This window comes from Cricetulus griseus, chromosome 5 (genome assembly GCF_003668045.3).
Source record: "Cricetulus griseus strain 17A/GY chromosome 5, alternate assembly CriGri-PICRH-1.0, whole genome shotgun sequence".
NCBI lineage: Eukaryota > Metazoa > Chordata > Mammalia > Rodentia > Cricetidae > Cricetulus > Cricetulus griseus.
In genome coordinates, this window is record NC_048598.1 from 53,652,448 (window position 1) to 53,672,348 (window position 19,901).

Genomic DNA, 19,901 nt, shown 5'->3' on the forward strand with positions numbered 1-19,901 from the left:
AGACAGCCTTCCCTGCGGGTATGCTCTCTGCTGAGCAAACATGAGCATTCTAAGGGCAAGAATCACAGCGGGGCAGAGGAACCCAGGCCTGAGTTCTTTCTGCTCTTTGAATGATGTTTGCTGCTGGGCAGCAAAGGGCAACAGATGTTGAACATTCCAGTGCCCTTGGGGACTCCTTCCTGGCCCAGCCCTGTGGCTTGCTGGAGTGTCTGCATGTACACATGTCCCCAGGAGGGGCTGGCCCAGAGAACTCAGGGCATGGTAGAGGAGAGGACCCAAGCTCAAAAGGGGTTTGCCTAGCCTAGAGAGGGGCTTTGAAGCCATGAGTTACCTTTCCTTCTTGGCCCCACAGGTTGCAGACAGACCAGGAGCCTGGCCCCGGTCCTCAGGAAAACTGGGCCCTTGATGGATACACCAGCCTCCCTGGCAGGACTGAGGACACCTTTTCCTGCATGGGTAAGTACCCTGGGGAAGACTTCCTACACAGCAGCCGTTGTCTGGCCTCTCCTTATCTCCAAGGGATAGAAGTGGCCTGGGCCTAGGAACAGGTTTCTTTTCCATTGTTTTGTGACAGGACCTCACCAAGGAGTCCAAGCTAGCCTCAAACCTGTCATTCTCCAGTGCTGGGATTATAGCTGGTGCCACCACATCCATCTTGGGTCTATTTCTTAAAAAAAAAAAAAAAAAAAAAAAAAAGTTCTTTTTTTTTTTTTTTGAGGCAGGGTCCTACTATGTAGCCCTGGCTGGACTGGTACTTGCTATGTAGACCAGGCTAGCCACCAAGCCAGCCTTAAATTTTTCAAAAATTAAGTGTGTGTGTGTGTGTGTGTGTGTGTGTGTGTGTGTAGGTGTCAGAGCACATGTGGAGGTCAGAGGACAACTTGTGAGACTTGGTTCTCTCCTTCCATCATATGGATTCCAGGATTGACCTCAGGTCATCAGTCTTGATAACAAGTACCTTTACCTGCTGAGCCATCTCCCAGGTCCTCAGGTCTGTCCCTTGACAACAAGATAGTAACCTGTGAACTGCCCTGACAATTTCTTCCATGCTTGACTCACCTCAGGGTAAAGCTGTCAAGTCCAAGAGCACTTCAGGGTCAGGCTAGGAAGCTGGCCACATGGCATGGGTCAATGCCATGTTTATCTAGAGCTCAGGTTGTGTGGATCTCTGTGTATGTCACTGGAAGACCACAAGAGAAAGGTGACAGACTGGGAGAGTGACAGTCAGGTTGCGGTGAAGCCCAAGTTCAACATGAAGGTGCTGGGACCTGGATGGCAGTCCATAGCTACCTGCCTGACACCTGCCTCCTCCTCTTAATAACAAGTCCCTCCCATACATGTCCCCTTCCCGGTGTCACCCTGTAAACAAGTGTCACCCAGAGCACATATACCGCTAAGAAACCCAAAGACTGACTGAGAAGACCCTTGAACTGAAATTAAGTAATTTGCCTCTTCCAAGTGTCCTTGGATGAGTGCATGATGAACAAATAACCAAGTACCTTGTGACCCACCAGCTAGGACTTAAGAAAGTCAGATTCTAAAATCCCCCATAGCATTTAGGTTTGTGCATTGATTGATTTCCTGGCAACATTAAAAAATAAAAATAAACTGTAGAATTCAGCAACGTGTGCGTACCAAACGACACGTGACAGCACATGCAGGAAACACGCTCTAGCTGTCAGTTTCCTAGGCCAAGGGAAATTTGCTCTTGCAAAACAATAAACTTGATTTTGTTTGTGGTGCTGAGGATTAAACCCAGGGGTCTGTGTACGCCAGACATGCTATGTCACTGACTTTTGCTTTTAGAAGACCCAGAAGGTTGGTCTTATAGCTTCATCTCTGTGCTCTGCTCCAGTGAGCAAAATGTGAGGTTAGCTCACAGCCTAGCCTTGACATCATTTGGCAGTGGTACCATACCACTGTATCTTCTCTCTTCCCTGCTGGGCAGGTGGGAAGGTGAACTAGCCCTTTGGAGCTCTCTCTAGAGAGCTCAACCACAGTAATCTTGGAGTGACTGCATAACCACAACACTTCCTACAGTGGGCTTTGCAGAGGACAGTCCTGGGGCAGGGCCTGGGCATTTAAAGGGTAACCATCTCCTCCCACAATAAGTACACATGCAGTGGGAGCAGGGCATGGCAGGGGACAAAAGTAAACTGAATTTCACAGGCACTGACAAAGCATCAGAATAGAATGCGGTAACCAGGAAACTATGTGCAGCTCTATTTTTACATTTGCAGTTTTGTTAGCGTAATGGCTTCCTTATGTGTGTACCACATTGTTAGGCTAATGATCTCCATCCACCTAGCCAGGCACTCCTTGCTAATTATGACCCCATGAGCTGGGAAGAGGACTTTCTTTTCATGTCTGCTGCAGGCTGACCCTAGGAAGCCCTTTGACTTATTAGCTTGGAGACCGCCCTCACCAGTAAGATCTGAAAATTCTCTAGGTCCCAGGTTAGGTGATCGGTGTGTGGGTAAGCCAAAGCCTTAAACCCTAGAGGTGGGTTTCACACAGAACAATGGGAAGCACCAGCCTCCCCCAAGATACCTAGGGAAGGGGATCAAGGTTCATGGTGCTGCCTGTGTTGTGGTCCTCGCTGGTTGTCATGGCGACAGACACATCTTTGCTGAGGATCCTCTGAGCTCTTTGATGGATTAGATGGGGAGAGATTTAGGATATGTCTTCTTTGTGAGGGCCCCTACGCTTTATTGAGCTTGAAGAAGATGAAGAAGAGAGGAAGAAAGGAAACCACAGTTTACATTCTGTTTTGCCCTTTTACTTCTGAACTCTCTCCGGACATGTCGTGAGTCACTCACTTGTGTGTTCTACTCAGTCAGCAACTACCCAGTGAGCATTTGCTCTGTGCCAAGCAAACACTGCTGGTGCTGTAGAAGAGGAGGGGGCTATGGTCTGCTTTCAAGGAGCTCACAGTGTAGGGGTTCAATTTCCAAACTCGGCAAGAATATCTGTTGGTGTCCCTGAAGTCCTGCCCAGTGTCCTGCCCATACCTGTTGACAAAGCAGTTGACTGGCTATATCAGGCATGCATAAAACATGCTGCAGTAGGTCCCACATCATGTGGAGCAATGGGTTCATTGCCACCTCTCTCTCTCTCTCTCTCTCTCTCTCTCTCTCTCTCTCTCTCTTTCTCTCCCCCCCCCGTGTGTGTGTCTTTTGAGACATGGTTTCTCTGTGTAGCCCTGGCTCTCCCAGAACTCATTATGTAGACCAGGCCAGCCTTGAACTCACAGAGATCTGCCTGTCTCTACTTCCTGAGTGTTGGGATTAAAGGCGTGAGCCGGCACCTCCAGTCTTGCTCCTAGATATTGATCATATTGTTTTAATACTGATATGTGGGAGAGAAGCAGCTTTAAGCTCAGATATCACCCCTGCCTGTTGGTGAATTCACTGTGTTTGATGAGCAAGGAATCCAGAATGAACAGTCTGTTGCCAGTGCCTCCCCTGTGAGCCAGGTTTCCTCTTTCAGCTGAGAAGAAGCCACCAGTCTTCCCCTGCTCTTCTCATAAGCATGGGGGAGGTGCAGGGTCCTAGAAGGGGTAGAGAAGGAGAATGCCAAAGAGTTCTCTCTGCCTGGAATAGAGTCCAAATGAGCATTTTATAATCCTCATATAGCAGGAAGAGTTTTTCCCATCATGTCTTGCCACCATGCTGGTGTGTTTGAGGATGGCCTTCATATGTGCCAAAGACTGTCCACAGCCAGCTGTTCCTTCTGCTTTTGCCCTGGGGGCAAAAGTCTAAGAGTCCAGTCCACAGGTGCTTATGTGTGTTTCCTGGCTATCCCAGGGTCCACCGGCTCTTCCAGGGACAGCTTGGCATTGGGCCCATCTGATCACACTCACCACTGGCTCTCTCTGCAAGGCCATCATCAGATCTTAATTTGAACAGGCAAGGAAACCAGGGCTGACTCTGCCACATGCCCACACATGTGAGTGAGGTAGTGTACAAGACTAGAAAGGGTCGCCTTGAGGTTTACATGGATTCCTTAATTACTTCCACTCTGTGGCATGTTTGAATGAGTGCTAAGCGGACACACACTAAAGGGATCTTCTCTCATAGAAACACGTGTCACTGGGGAGCCAGTCAGAGACTCCTCTCTGCCTTCTCATATGAAGGTTGATAAACACATAGACCGGGAGGGGACTGTGCAGTTGGCCTCCTGCTGGGAGATTTTACTTGTTGTCTGTGTCTTTTCCCTTAGTGAGCAGACTCTGTCTTTAAGCCACAAGTTCATGTGTTGTGGATTGGGGTGCAGAGTGCTCATTCTAAGTGGTATATCCGATGTGGCTTAGTCTAGGGCAAGAGTGAAGTATGAGCACTGTGCTCTCTGGGAAAGCATGAAGAGGTTGCTCTGAGCTCATCACTGCAGCACAGAGGCGAAAGCAAACATCAAAGAACATAGTGAGTAAAAGCTCCAGCAGACCTTATAGTTCCCTCGACCTTGGCCTCATTTTCCCTGAGGAGGGATCAGCCTTTTTTGCTCATGATGGATGGTGAATCAGCAGATGGACTGAAATCAACACCATTGCCTCCCAATTCTCAAAATGCTAAGATAGCCAAATGATAGGTGACCACCACTTATTGAAGCCTACTGTGTGTAAGCACACACTAGGTATTTCTTATACAAAGTTCTTTGTGAACACAGTGTGGCTCTTCAACAGTGGTCTTACTCTTGCTAGAAAGGAAAATCCTCAGGCTCTGAGGAGCTAGCTCTGAAACCTGTCTAAAGACTGTCAGGATTTGAGCCCTGCTTGTCTGCAGGTCCTGCCTGTCCCCCCTCATTCCCTTCCCTTCCCATCTGCCATCAGGACTCACTGCTGTAACTGCACACGGTCCAAGCTCAGCCCAATTGCTGTAGACCCCTGCCAAGTGGCAGGGAAGAAAATGGGGTCATGGAACCACACACCTTGCTGCCATCTCCCTCAATCCTAGCAGGTCCCAGGATGTCACTGGCACCACTGGCACTCTAGACCTATGTCATTTCATGCTGAGTTCATACTGCTATATTCCCTGTCCTCTGGGGACTTCTGGGCCAAGATGAGCCTGATGTCCCAGCCATCCGTGGAGAGAGACATGCAGACAATTGACCAGAAAACAGAGCAAGCATAAAGTAGATGATATTCGTTGTCCTCCAGGGCTGTGTCCCCCAAAGGAGCAAAGGAGGCTGCAGTGTGGGTGGAGCTCAGAAGACCCTGTTTACATAAACACAACAGCCATCTGGGACCAAGCAGGCTTCCAGGAGTTGGGGTGGGAGGGTATAACACTTGTAGCAGCCGCTGACACTTATTGCGGCTTTCTGGAAACCAGGCATTGTTGTAAGCATATTTAATCCTTCCAACAACTGCAGCAGTGCCGGAGCCTCTCTGCTCCCACAGCATTGGAGAAGGTACTAAACCTCTCTGTGCCTCAGTTACCTTTTGCAGCTGGGCATGGTGGCTCACACTTGTAATTTTCAGTCAGTAGTGAAGGCAAGAAGATGGGAAGTTCAAGGTCATTCTTCCCTAAACAGTGAGTTCAAGGCTGGGGGGGGGGGCTATAGGAGACCATGTCTTTAAAAAATAGTATTAAATAAATGAATGAATAAATAAGTAAACCTTCCCTTAAGGGGTTGTGGGAATTAAGTGCTTCAACATAGGAAAAGTTCATAAAAGAGAGCCTGATGCATAGTGGTTATTTAATAGATGTCCAGTATTATTTGTTATCAAGCAAAACACTGTCCTCATCACCTTACAGATGGGAAAACTGTGGTACAGAGCAGTTGATTCGCCCAACTTGGTCCATTCAGGATATGAACAGGCAGCCATATACCCTTAGCCATATATGCTATGACCTTGATGAAAAGGGAGATAGGTTGAGTCCAGAGAAGGGGCAGTGCCTGAAGGAGACACCGTGGAATAGCCAACATGGCCGAGCCAGGCTCTGCAAGGGGCCCGTAGGCAGGGGCTAGAGAAGGAAGGTCATCTGAGGTATCTTGCCAGAGCGGATTGAAATAGACAGAGAAGGATCTGGATTCTGCTGCCTTGGAGGGGGGAGGGGGGAGCAAGAAGACTGAGTGACTCCTCCTGACAGCATTTGGCTGGCAATGAGATTTATCTCCAGAGTAAACTGAACTCAGTAGGAACAGTTTTAGCAAATATCAAGAACTGTAGAGGCTGGGCAGCCCGAAGTCCCCTTTCCCATGGTTGCCGTGGGCCAGGCCCGCCCCACATTCTCCCCACTGCAGGTGTGGGAATGGCTCTACAGTGGTTGCCACTTTGGGTTTTCAAAATACGACACGTAGGGTTGAGAATGCCCTGTTCTCTGCTGCACTAAGAAAACCAAAGCCTCAGCCTGCCCAACTCCAGAAGGGATTCATAGTTAACATCAACCTTGTAATTAAACTCTTACTATGTGCCAGGTACATCTTAGAAATTTGAGCAAAATAGGCAAAAGCGTCTGTCCTTGTGGGGTTTATGATGCATTTGGGAGCAGGTCAGCACACAGCCTCATGCAGTTATACAGGATCCACAGGGCAACCTGGAGATGCTTCAGCTCTGGCCAGTGTGTCCTGTCCCAGAGATCAGGACAGAGCTCTAGCCTCATGACACCTCTGAAATGACAAGCAACAGTGGCGCCACAGTTCCAGGCTACAGTCCATCATGGCGGAGAAGCTGAGCCAACAGGAGCTTGAAGCAGATACCAGAGAGCAATGAATGCATACACACTTGTGCTCATTTGCACTTGTAGCTCCCCCCCCCCCCCGCTCCAGCTTCCTATAAAGTCCAGGATCTCCTGCCCGAGAAACCATCCTGCCCACAATTAAGATGGGTCTTCTCACACATCCTCCCCTGCCCCACCCACCGTGGGTATGTCCAGAGGCCCATCTCCCAAGGGATTCTAAGTTTTTGTCAAGTTGACACCACCACAAGTAGTCTAGGGCCACCCCCTTCATCTGGAGTCCTTGCTACTGGGAAGAAGAATAGAGAGTAGATTAATTAGCGATAGACCTTCCTCTGTGCTTTTCCTGGGAATGACACCCCTGCCTCTATCCCAGTTCCTGTCTATCTTGGACTAAGCTTCATCCTGATTGCTATAGGGAGATTTACTCTTTAACTGCAGACAACTGCTTCAACTCCCCCACCAGAAACCCCAGTCCTTTGTTTAGCTATTGTGGGCCAGTGGGCCATGGGCCTGATTCTTAGGAATCTCCCCAGACCAGCCTCTGTCTTGCCCAGCAAAGGCTGCCCTTAGTATTTCTCTACTGTGAGCCTTGGTATTTATACTGCCTCCTTGGTGTTTCTCTACTGAGATCTTTCTGGAAAGCTCGGGGTATGTAAGGACCTGCAGGGGCTTTGTCTCAAGGAGTCAAAGCTGTCCTTGTCCCAGTGCCTCACAGAAACTGGAACACATCCTCCCATACCCCACATGGCCCCTTTGGCAAGAGGATTAGAGTCCCTGGCTCTGCTCCTCAAGGCTGGCTACTCAGCAGACTTACACAGGAGCTCCAGGACAAGTCCCTGAAGAGTGAGTAACAGACACAAGAGCCAGGACAGCAGGCATTGTGTGTGGCCCCGAGGGGACAGGAGTCCCAGACTTCAGAAGAAACTAAGGTAGGACCAGCGAGTTCCAGGTCACTCATCCCAGAGCAGGCAAAGCCCTAGGAAAAGGAGAAAGTCAAGAAATAGCTGGCTATATCTTCTTCTGTTTCATTTTTTGAGACAGGGTCTTAATATATATCACTGGCTAGTCTAGAACTTGCTATGTAGATAGACCAGACTGTTCTGGAACTCACAGAGACCTTCCTGCCTCTGCCTCCCAGGTGTTGGAATTAAAGACATGAACCACCACACCAGACTGTACTTTCTTTTAAGGATCTCACTGCCAGTGAGATCAGAAATAGGAAATGAGGTGTTCTTCAGTATAAATAGCTAAGGGAACTTCCAAGAACTCAGCCTCAGTGGAAACAGAAGCAGGGATGTGGAGCCTGAGACTACTCCATACTAAACAGGTCCAGCCAGGAGCAGGATGCTATGAGCTCTCTGCATCCTTCCTGCTGTAGAGGCTGGGTTCATGTGGAGGCAGGAGAAAGTGCTGAAGTAGCAAGCTACCCGGGATAAAACAGGACTCTGAGAAGGTGAAGTTCTCATCTCGGCTCTGAAAGCCCCACCCTCTGCTCTGAGAACTATTTCTAGGATCTGCAGAGCTATTTTTCTGTGCCAAGTAATTGCCAGTGATACCGGTTAAAAATAATTGAAATATGAATCCATGGCAGCCCTCTGTTGAATGCTGTGTCTTATTGAGAAACCTAACAAAAACTCTAATAAAGCACAGAGTCAGTGGGCCAGTGAGAGCAGCCACGAAGTGGGAGTGTCTTCTGTCTGGGCAGTGCTTGCCCAGGTGTCTCTAGGCTACGTCCTGTTAAGGTAGGTTACAGTTTCTTTATGAACACACTTGTCTTTAACTGAAGCTCCAGAACCTCCTTAAGAAATCCATGGACATTATGTCTCAGAGATAAAGGCCATCATCTTGGCATGTGGCTGATATTTTGGTGACTCGGTCTACTGACCTCCTAAATCTAGACTGTGGCTATAGATCACAAAGTTATTTTCTGTGGTAGGATGTCATCCATCAATGGGTTGACAAGACAACCTCAGCTGTGGGCCTTGTGTTTTCCCTCTGTTTTGGGGGTTTAGTTGTCCCTCAGTGAGGCAATAGGGTTTATTACAAATAGGTCAGTTATTCCCTGAGGGAAAAATGTTGCATAAAACTATCTCCAAGATCCCATGTAACCTTGTGATTCAGTGGTGTGAGACTCTGCATGGAGTATCTGCTTTGATTCTGGGTTAGACCATAAAAAGAGGATAGATGCTAACACAAATAGTTTGCCTGTTTCTACTGAATATATAGTCTCTCTCTCTCTCTCTCTCTCTCTCTCTCTCTCTCTCTCTCTCTCTCTCTCTCTCTCTCCCTCCCTCCCTCCATCTCTCTCTCTCTGTCTTTCTCCCCACTCTCCTCTCCCTTTGCCTATGTTATGCCAATAGTTTCCATGACAACCAGTCTAGGCTGGTCTTGGTCTATGGACCACTAAACTAGGTGGTACAGAGCTCATCTGAGGCTCAGTGTGCAAGGACCATTGTCGATGTGTGTATGAGACAGTTGCCACAGTAATATATAGGACACATACATGTGGAAACATCTGGCCAGAGAAGCAAGGGGATGTGGTTTTAAATGAGTACAATTTCAGACAGATGCTCTAAATTAGGTATCTCTTCCTGCTTTTCCCTTTTGTAAGTCCTAAGAGCAGAGGAAGTGGAGACTCCATACCCTCTTGTACTACCTAATTTACAGAACCAGTGGAGGTGCAGATAACACAGGCATCTAACGACACTTCACTCCAGAAGAGAACCCAGGACCCCTCCCCCCAAGCTTCTGGGGCTGTTAGGGTCACTGGGATTGAGAAAGACAGAGTTCATGAAGCTGAGACAAGAAAGAGACTGGCTGTAATATATTGTCACTTCCTCTGTCTGTAGGATGTCCCCCTCCATCTCCTCTCCCTGGATTCAGTGGGCCAGTCCTACTGTGACTGTGATCCCAGATCCACTCTAACCTCTGGTGCAGCAAGTATAGTGATACAGGAATCTCATCAGTAAGACCTTAGGCTCTCATGCTGTGGGACTCCATGCCTCTTGGGACAGTATGCAGTATGGAACAAATCTCCAGATACAGCTGCATGTTGACAAAGGATGTTGTGGAAGGTTTAGGACCCTAACAGAATGGCATTCGAAGTCTAATTATCGCGGGTACCCCCAGTATCGTCTTGGGCAAGTTTCTTTCTCTGTAAAATGAAGATAATGAGACTCCCTCACTCGTAGGGTTTATGAAATAAGGTACATAATGTGTGTAAGAGGGCCCCTGGTACTTGGTTCCTGTAGGATCTCCTGCCCTCCATTCAGCAAGCCTCACTATGTCATCACCTTATATAGGAGGCTTTCAATTCAGTGGTAGAAGAGGGTCTGGGCCCTGGGATGCAAGTAAGCAGACTATGACTATATAGCCCTTGACTACAATCAGCAGGGAGGAAAGGCATAAAGTTGTTCGGGGCAGTCAAAGAGGGCTGAGCAAGGATGCCTTGCAAGATGCATTGGACCTGAATGCATACGGAGAAAGGCCAGGCAAAGCAAACATCCAGGGGTGGGATTAGACCTGGACAGTGGCAAGTAGGAGAGCAGTAGGGGGCAAAGTTGACAGGAGATGATGCCAGAGCTGTGAAGGGCTTGTCTCAGCACAGGCTTGTGTGGCAGCTAGGCCCCAGAGGGTGGGGGTGCTCCTTATCTAAAAGACCACCCAGACCACTAAGTCAGAAATCCCCCTCCTTCTACAGATCCCAGAGCTTTAGCTCTGAGGGGCGGAGGGCCTCCATGCCGCTGATCTTGAGCACACACCTCCCTCCTCCAGGGCAGCCCTCTGAGAACCAGCCACCAGGAAGAAAGGCTCCGAGGCCCAGACATTCTAGCCCTGGGGTTCCTGAGGAGTCTATGGTTGGAGTAGGGGCCTGTCCTCTGCCCTTTCACACCACATCTGGATAGAGCAGGCTCTTCCACAGCCTTCAGCCCCTGCTACCTCAGGTTCTACAGACCCCTGGAAGAGGGTCAGTGCCTCCCCAGACTTAAGGAGAGGTCTATCTGGCTTCAGGTCCTGTCTCGTGTGACCAGAAATGACCTGGTTTTCTTCTTCAGGCCTCCTTGCTCCTCTCTGCACCACCCCTATCCTGTCAGTGTTGGAGCTCCAAGAAGGGGAAGGCCATGCTGCTGGGGGTTTTAAGGGATGCATGCTGCAGTTTAGGGTTGATCCACATTTCTGACCTCTTGGCATTGAGGCAGGGGTAGGTTGGGGGGTTGACTAAGGTCTAGAACCCTGGTTCTATTACCAGCTTTCAGCTTGCCAAGCCTTATTTTCCCTAGTAGACAGGCAGAAGACCAATGTAAGAGGACTTCCTGGAGGTATGAGCATGTTGGGGTGTTGTGTGACATCACTGTGTCCATTATTAACTTTTCTTATGCACATAGGAGTAAATGGTGGACTCTAGTCCTATTTTAATACTAACATGTGTGCCAGACAGACTGGGCTGTGAGAATACCTCGGACATACTTGCCCCTTTCTCTCAAAAGTGCAACTAAACTCCCCCATACCTCTGAACACAGCAGAAGTTTGAAGCATGAGGTAGTCTCATAGCTAGATGCCCCTGGGTCATTCCCTAAAGATACAAGGTTTCCTGTGAAGGAGACAAGGACAGAGTCAGTGGCCTCCTCCTGTCCCTGGGCTACAGAGAAGTGAGAAAAGATTTTGCTGGGCGGCCATCCCAGAGGCCTGGCTTCCACTCCACACTCCAGCTGTGCTGTCTCTCACCACAGGGTACTTAGAGGTCACCCCTGTTTACAGGCCCCACACATCTGTTCTGAGTCACGCATTCATTCATTTAATCAGTCGTCATTCACCAAATATTCCTGAGAGCCCACTATGCGCACAGGACTTTGATGGCCTTTGAGGACAAGCTCAACCAAAAAAATGGATTCTTGAGAAACACAAATAAATGCATGATGAATGATGGCTACAGATGTTAGGGAATCATGACAATGGCTGGATTGGACTGTGGGGAGAGGTGGGATGCCATGCTTAAAGGAGGAGGGAGCATTCTCCTTCACAAGAGGTTGAGGAGAGCTGCTTTTGATGGCACACGTGTAATTTCAGCATTCAGAAAAGACTAAAGCATGAGGATACTAAGTTCAAGGCTAGCCTGGTGAGACCCTGTCTTAACAACAACAACAACACAAGAAAGCCTATGGTGGTGCACAACAGGCCGATCTGAGTTCAAGGCCAGCCTGGTTTACAGAGCGAGTTTCAGGACACACAGGACTACACAGAGAAACCCAGTGTCTTGAAAAACAAAAACCAAACGAGAGAGAAATTCCCATTCAAACCTCGGGAAAATATTCTTGATCCCTTTCTTTCCTATATACCCACATTTAGCCAAAGACAAATTCTAATGGCTCCAATGCAAACCATTGCTGACCAGTTCTCATGACTACCATCCCCATCATCTAGCAGCTGGGTTTACCACTTCAGCCAATGACCCCAACAAATGGCCTCCACATAAGACTCAAGGTGATCGTTTCCCAGGGGAAGGCAGGTCTCTCCCTGACCTGCCAGTGTTATTCCAAATGACAAGTCCTTTTTTGTTTTGTTTTGTTTTTTTTTTTTTTGTTTTGTTTTTAGTTTTTCAAGACAGGGTTTCTCTGTGTAGCTTTGGAGCCTATCCTGGCACTCGCTCTGTAGACCAGGCTGGCCTCGAACTCACAGAGATCTGCCTGCCTCTGCCTCCCAAGTGCTGGGATTAAAGGCATGTGCCACCAATGCCCAGCTGACAAGTCCTTATATAAAGACCTAAAAGTCCTTCTGTGCCCTGCTTTCCAGCACGACTCTTACCCGCTTTCTGCAGCTTCCTTTCCTTTTTTGTCTCTCCAACCTTTTATCTTTCTTGTCTTTTGAATGCACCAGGAATTTCTTATTTCCATTTTTTCTCTTTAGCATTTTTTTTAATTTCTATTTTGTGTGTGTCTGCAGGAGCTTGGATGACAGCTCTCAGGAGTCAGTTCTGCCATGTGGGTTCTGGGAATGGAACAGAGGTTGTCAGACTTAGTGGCAAGTTCAATTACCCACTGAGCTATCTTGCCGGCCCCTCCTTAGTGCTTTTAAGTAGCTGGTATTTCTGGCTAATTTGATATCTTTCCCATTTGAATATAAACTGCACAAAGACAAGAGGGTTTCTTGTTTTGTTTTGTTTTGTTTTGTGTTCTGCTAAATCCCCCAGCTGACCTGAACCAGCCTGAGCAATGAGGAGGGGATGTCTAGAGACTTGATGTTTAAACATCAGTTATTTCCACAGTCTCTGTCATAGCCTTGTGCACATTCTGAAGTCCCCACTGAGGGACAGAATGACCTGGTAGAATGAAGTGGGGAGCAATAGAGGACATTCTATAGAGATGGGGGTGTCAGAATCTGCTTGAGAAGTGACAAGAGGGCTCATCATAGGAGGATGATCCCAGATAGCCTTAAAGAAAGAACTTGTCACTCTTTGGGTTGATGGCACCCCCAGTCCTAACCCACGATGGACAGGCTAGGCTTGCAGTTTCTAGTGCAACATGGCTGAGTTTCTAGTCCTTGTTCTCTGGATCCTGACTGTTTGCCCAGGAACAAGAATGCTGCCTGTCCCCAGACTCTGTCCTGTGCTATGTGGGAAGCAAAGTGTAGATTCCTCTGCTCACTCCTCTCTCCTTCACACCCTCTCTTCCAAGGTCACCTTTCAAGGTCATCAGGGCAGGAACAGTCTAGCTCTCATTTCTACTTTCTTCTCTCTTCTTCTGCCTTCCCTCCAGCTCTGCTAACACTATCACAACAGGCAGAGCCCCAGACCACCACCCCCTCACCCTGGGTTACATCATTTCCAGTCACAGGGGTGTGAGAACGTAAAGTCCCATAACATGCCTTTCCCTGGCCCAATGCCTACATCTTCATTCCTCAAATTTCGTCAATATATTAGTCAACAAATGTGGTCAAATTACACAACCTATTTCCAGTTCAGAAACTGGCAGAAATGGGGTGTTGAGCTTGTTTTAGGAGATTGAGGAACTGAAGATATAAATGATTCTAAGCCATCCTGTCTTTCCCCACCTTCCCAAGAGGAACTGATAGGAACTGATAGGAACCAGCCCTCACATAAGTTTACTGACATCATCACCACCCTCCGTCTGCCTAGCCCATTCTCTCCCTCATCTTATCATCCCTTGAAGATCATTGGTCTCCGTGCAATGAACCACTGAGCTATCCTGCATTTTTGCAGGAAATGACTGATTAGGAGGGGCTCAGGGTAGACCTTGGCGATACTATGACATGGCAGAACCCCTTCTTTTTAGGAATCACTGTAGGAAAGGCTCTGTATATACCAGCTTTATCGACGGATGCCAGAATGGCTGTTGCCACGGCAGCAGAGCATTCTCACTACAGAAGAGGATGGTTGGGAAACTCAGGGGATATGAAAAGAATAAAAAAGAGTGAGATAAAGGTAGAGAGGTGGTATTAGGGAGCCTTGGAGTATTCTTGGAGTATGCCAAGATAGTGTTTAAAGGAACCACGACCCAGCCATGGCAAGACCCTTTAAAGGCAGGAGGAGAACTGGCAGGGAGTTGACTCACAATGTTGTGCATAGATAGTATTTTACATCTCAGAAACCAACAGCCGTGTGGGAAGGAGAGGGACCCAGACTTAGAAGGTTGGAAGGGGCGGTGCCTCTCTTCTGATAAGAACAGATACTAACTTGATTTCAGCCAAAGGTCTGAGGAGTGTTCTATCCTTTATCTGCTCTGTCTTCTAAAGAGAAGCAGAATTTCAGGGAATGTTTGTTGAAGGAAGAAAAGGGATTGAGATTTGGGGAATATGATATCCCATGAGAGGAGGCTCAGAGGAACAAAGAGGATACAGAGAAAAGGAAGAACTAAATTAACACACCAAATCAAATGAGGGCGTGAGACAGCGGTGGTGGAAGGAAGGTCAGGTCCCGGGGGCAGTAGGCATCCGGAGCAAAGGAGATGCAGGTGGACAGAACAACACATTGCCTAGGGTTTCATAAAATGTTGAAGGCCTTACTACACAGATATGGACACCAGAAATGAGGGGTCAAGTTAAGGCAGGTGCTTTGGCTTCAGCAGTAGACATGGGTGGATGGACACAGTGCTGTTCAGTCAGGATGGTAATTAGCCAATTTTGTTAGCTAAGGCAGAGATGAAACTATATGCAGGGGGGAAACAACCAACAGCAACCAAGAACTTGGTAAATCAGTCCACCGGTATCCTTTTCCAAACTGCAGTTTTTAGAGAAAGCAACATTCCCATGTGATTGAATCAGGGAAGTCTTATATAAATTATGGAATGACAGATGGTCAAGAATGAGGACTTTAGAAACGATAGTGTATGTATAATCCCAGCACTCAGAGGGCTGAGACAGGAGGATCTCCAGTTCCAGTTGTTTGAGATACTGTTACAAGTAGTCTGTGGGATCAGAGACGTTCTTTCTCTTGCTTGAACGAGGAGCTTATTTCAGGCAGAAATTTGAGTATTTGTGTGTCCTATGACCTGCCTCTATGTTCCTCATGTTCTAGGAGGCTACCACTCAACATTCCTTTGACCAGCTTTGAATTGCTTGTTTCCTACATGGACTCACAGTCTTGGTTCTACCTCTGAGTTCCCTAAAATCTGGACTTAGGGCCTTCGAGCACTATCTGCCTGGCCAATCTGCACCCAGATCTAGTCCCTCACTCCTCTAAGGCAGTGCCTGTTGTCATTCCTGTAATTAGAACACATATCCATGCCTGCCTTCTTAAGATAAATGTGTATGACACTTTGTTTTCACAGGGACAAAGTTATTTCCCCAGGTCTTGAGTTGTCTGACTTGTCCCTGCCAGACATTGAGTTCCTTGAGGGCAGAATCTCCATCTTTCTTTGAATCTCTAAGGCCAGCTGAAAGTCCACAGATCTTTCGAAACACCTCTCTGCTACAGTCCCTGTCCTAGAAAGGTTTAGAGACTCTCAATCCAGCCCTGGGATCCAGGAAGTTAGAATATCCTGGGCTGTGGTCAGCACCTGGTGTCCAGCCTTCAGCCCTCAGAGCCCTTTAACCGTTAACACCTACTCTGGCACTTGGAGAGCTCCTATGCTGATGGGGTCTTTTTAATTAGTTCTGCAGTCCAGGGACTGATGAAGTCTCCTCTGAGTCCTTAGGTTGCCAAAGCCCCTTTACCTATGAAGCTAGTATTATAACCACTGTAAGAGTGACAGATAGCAAGACAGCTTCAATGACTTTGACAAGGTCATGTGATCCAGTGGGACTCAGACTCCTGCTCCCAAGGGTTAACCTCTTCCTTTTGCATCCCAGCCCCACTTTCCTGTCAACCCTGGTCTCTGTTTAAACCACCCTGTCTTCTACTGTGTCTTCATGGCTTGTGAGGGTAAACTGTGCCTTAGAGGGACTGAAGGTAACAAGAGAGTTTTCCTGGGGGAAACCAAAGGTGGTTTGTGGGAACTTCCCTTAGGCTCTGCCGGTTTCTACCCAAGAGCTTATGGGTAGAAACTCTTTCACAGATACCCTTTCTCAGTACCTTTGCCTGCACCCCTAAATCTCCTCCACGGATACAGTTTCCCAGATGCGGTAGGGAACCATATACCCCATCTCTCTGCAGAGAGCAAGGAAAAAAACTGGTGGGATCCTTTCTGTGCCCCCAGGGCTCAGCTCACAGACACCTCCCCCTCCCGAGCCAGAAATAGACACACTGTCTCCCCTACCTCCCTCCCCTTGCGCACACTCCACCCCTCCTCCTGTTTGCTCCCCGCCTTCCCCCTCCCCTTCTTCGCTGGGAGCTGCAGCCCGCAGCCTCTCCGCGAGCTGGAAGGAGTATAGTGAGGGCGCTGCCCGGGAGTGTGCGGCCTTTTGCATAGATCGGCCGCCGCCGGGGGACCTAGATGAGATCCGAGCATCGCTGCACGTCCCCTCTTTGATGGAGCCTCCCGGCTTCCATCCTTCCTTTGACTGATTTAAATTTTTTAATTTATATCCTCCCTGCCCCGCCCCTTTTCCTTCGACCCCGCCCCATCGCCTGCTATTTCCTTGCCTTTTCCTCTTCCCGGGCTTCCTTCCCTGCATTTCTTTCCCCTTCGCCCTCCGCTCGCCCCCTTGCTCCCTCCCCTTCCTCTCCCTTCCTCCGCGGTTTCTTCCGTCTCCCCCCCCACTCCGCCCCCTCCTCTCCCGGCGCTCCCGCCTCCTTCCCCCGCCCCGTGCCTGCAGACGCGCGGATCGTCCATGCGCTCCTGGCAGGCAGAATGCTGGGCAGCAGCGTCAAGAGCGTGCAGCCCGAGGTGGAGCTGAGCGGCGGCAGCGGCAGCGGCGGCGACGAGGGCGCGGACGAGCCTCGGGGAGCCAGCAGAAAGGCGGCCGCGGCGGACGGCAGAGGCATGCTGCCCAAGCGCGCCAAGGCGGCAGGCGGCGGTGGCAGTATGGCCAAGGCCAGCGCAGCGGAGCTGAAGGTCTTCAAGTCCGGCAGCGTGGACAGCCGTGTCCCCGGTGGGCCGCCGACCTCCAACCTGCGCAAACAGAAGTCGCTCACCAACCTCTCGTTTCTCACGGACTCCGAGAAAAAGCTGCAGCTGTATGAGCCTGAGTGGAGCGATGATATGGCCAAGGCACCCAAGGGTTTGGGCAAATTGGGGCCCAAGGGCCGCGAGACTCCTCTAATGTCTAAGACACTGTCCAAATCTGAGCATTCGCTCTTCCAGCCCAAAGGCGGCCCTACGGGTGGCGCCAAGACCCCACTGGCTCCACTAGCACCCAGCCTAGGCAAACCGAGCCGGATTCCTCGCGGACCCTATGCAGAGGTCAAGCCTCTCAGCAAGGCGCCTGAGGCAGCGGTGAGCGACGATGGCAAATCGGATGATGAGCTGCTTTCCAGCAAGGCTAAGGCGCAAAAGGGCTCAGGGACGGTGCCCTCAGCCAAGGGCCAGGAGGAGCGGGCCTTCCTTAAGGTAGACCCCGAGCTGGTGGTGACCGTGCTGGGCGACCTGGAGCAGCTACTCTTCAGCCAGATGCTGGGTGAGTCTTGCCGCCCCGCCCCACCCCGCCCCTGGTTTTCTCCTGGCCCGCTGCAGGTAGAGGTGGGGAAAACGAACCTTCCTCCTTTTTCCCCTTATACTGATCACTGGCCAGGTTAGGAGGGGCCTTACTGCCCAGATGCGCAGAACTGACCTACCTTCATTTTGTGTATGGCTAATGACTGACTATCTTAAAGATGTCGCTGGTGGGAGCCTGGGCTCTGCTGTGGCCTGTCGGATGTGAGGGTGGACAATGGGGGCAGGGGACTTAGGTTCTCAGAAACCATTATCTCCCCTGAATTTTGAAGTCCAGAGTCCTAATATGGCTAACCACTGTGAGGCTGGTAGAGACACTAGGTGAGGAGTGGTCTGTGATGGATAACACAGCGTACAGCATTTCTAGGAGAGCATTGGTAAGAGCCCAAATCTAGAGCACAGATGTGGGGAGAGCAGATGTGAGGGCCGGTTAGTCCTTGGAGCAGAGCTGGGGCTCCACTTCCTCTGTGGATCCCGGGTGGAAGCTTGAGTCGGATTTCCCGGGTGTGGGGGACCTGGCAACAAGAAGTGTCTGGGGCCAGGGAGGCGGGCGGGCAGCCAGCTGCGCGCATCTGGATACGCGCGTCCTTTTCCTCAGCCCCAAGTAACCACCACCCCCATTCCCCTAAGTGTTTTAGGGAAAGGTCTGGGCTTTTGCGCGGAGCCCCGAGAAGCCTTTGCCCTTTGGCTAATGAAAGCCAAGCTGGCGGGAAGGGAGGAACAAAGCTTCCTCGGTGGAGGAAGCTGGAGAGCTGCTCCATTGTTCTCCAAGCCTGAACAGTCCCAGCAAAAAACCCGGAGCCAGCCCTGGAACCGTGCTTTCTTTCTGTAGATCCCCAGTCCCCAAACAGGGCTACATGGAGGATGTGCCTGATGAGGCTGAAGTGCCTCGGAAGCTTGCACCGTCAGTACAGGGACGGCGGGAGGTCGGCTGCGAGCCACCTTGAGTGTGCAGACTTGTTGCAGCAGATGGGATGTGGGTCTTCAAGCGCCAAAGCCCAGGGACCCTGTCTTCCTGGGTACCTAGCAGGCCCTTTCGGGCTCTGCTGGGGGCTGGGAAGGGGCGTGTCATGAGCGTGTGAAGGGGCGGGGCTGAGAGGAGGGTGGCGGTCCAAGTGACCGGATGGATGGAGGGAGAAGCTGGTGCTGGCCCAAGGCCCCTGGAGAATGCTGAAGGAAACCTGTTCAGACTGCTGCAGTCTTCCTGAGATATCCCCGCCTGTGGTGTGGTGAGGGTCTGGTGAACAAGGATTCCGCCTCTGACACAGATGGCTTTTGCAGAGGCAGTCAGGAAACTGCACAAGGGCAAAGGGAAGAAAACAGCCTTGTCCATTTAGGAAGCTGCCCCCCAAATTCGATTTGACAGTGAAAAGGGGGATAGGATGGAGTATGCAGAAGTGCCAGGGAGAAGTGCCACCCTGTTGCTTGTTGTTGAGCTGTTCAGAGGCCCTGCCCTCAAGGAGCTTGCCACTCAGTGGGCTTAGATAGACAATAAGGAAAACAAAACACTGGGCACCAAGAGGGTTGTATTCTAGAGAGGGACTGAGAAGGGAGTCCTCTCTGAGGAAGGTGGTCATGGAATTGTGACTGAAACAGGAGGCTCTCTTGGAATGAACATAGCCTGGAAGAGTGGGAGGACTGAGGGAGAAAGGGCCTTCACACTGGGACAGGGGAAGATGAGTGTGGCAGGGACAGGTTAGAGGGCACAGCCCCATTTTCAAGGTCAGAGCTTCCTCTGTTTGGGGTGGGTTAGCTAATCAAGCCCTCCATAGTCAAGGCACTTACCAATTGTCCATCAAAGGCCTCTTGGTTACTTCTCAAGATGGGTCACCACAGACACTCTGGCAGATGGTCAGAGAGCTGACTAGGGACAGGATGGGAAGAGAAGCTGAGCTACGGTGGCTTTATTCCTGCTCAGCTGTCATTTCCCCAAGCACACTTCCACAAGACCACTCAACTATTATAGGGTGACAAGAGAACCCCTCCCTTTCTAGCTGGGCAGATGCTGGGCCAAAATGCAAGGGCCTGAGCCAGAGCTGACGAATGCATTTCCTCCTGAATCCTCAATTACAGCTCTTCCATGAAAGACCTAAGAGGAGGGTGAGCCCACAGGTGTGGAAGGGTCTGATGAAGATGGTCTGAACTGGCCCTGGGCCAGGAGAGCAGTTTTAAGAGT

General features: G+C 49.9%; 1 protein-coding gene across 3 annotated transcripts in view; it reads left to right on the forward strand.

The window, feature by feature from the left end:
- Nav1 (neuron navigator 1) overlaps positions 1 to 19,901 on the forward strand; it is a 253,151-nt gene that overhangs the window by 80,594 nt on the left and 152,656 nt on the right. For 2 of the 3 annotated variants that reach the window (XM_035445545.1, XM_035445544.1), the window contains exons 3-4: positions 353 to 456; positions 16,890 to 17,690. In XM_035445545.1, the coding sequence (XP_035301436.1) occupies positions 353 to 456; positions 16,890 to 17,690 (905 nt within the window). The remainder of the gene's footprint in view (positions 1 to 352; positions 457 to 16,889; positions 17,691 to 19,901) is intronic. The other variant, XM_035445546.1, reaches the window with a different exon arrangement.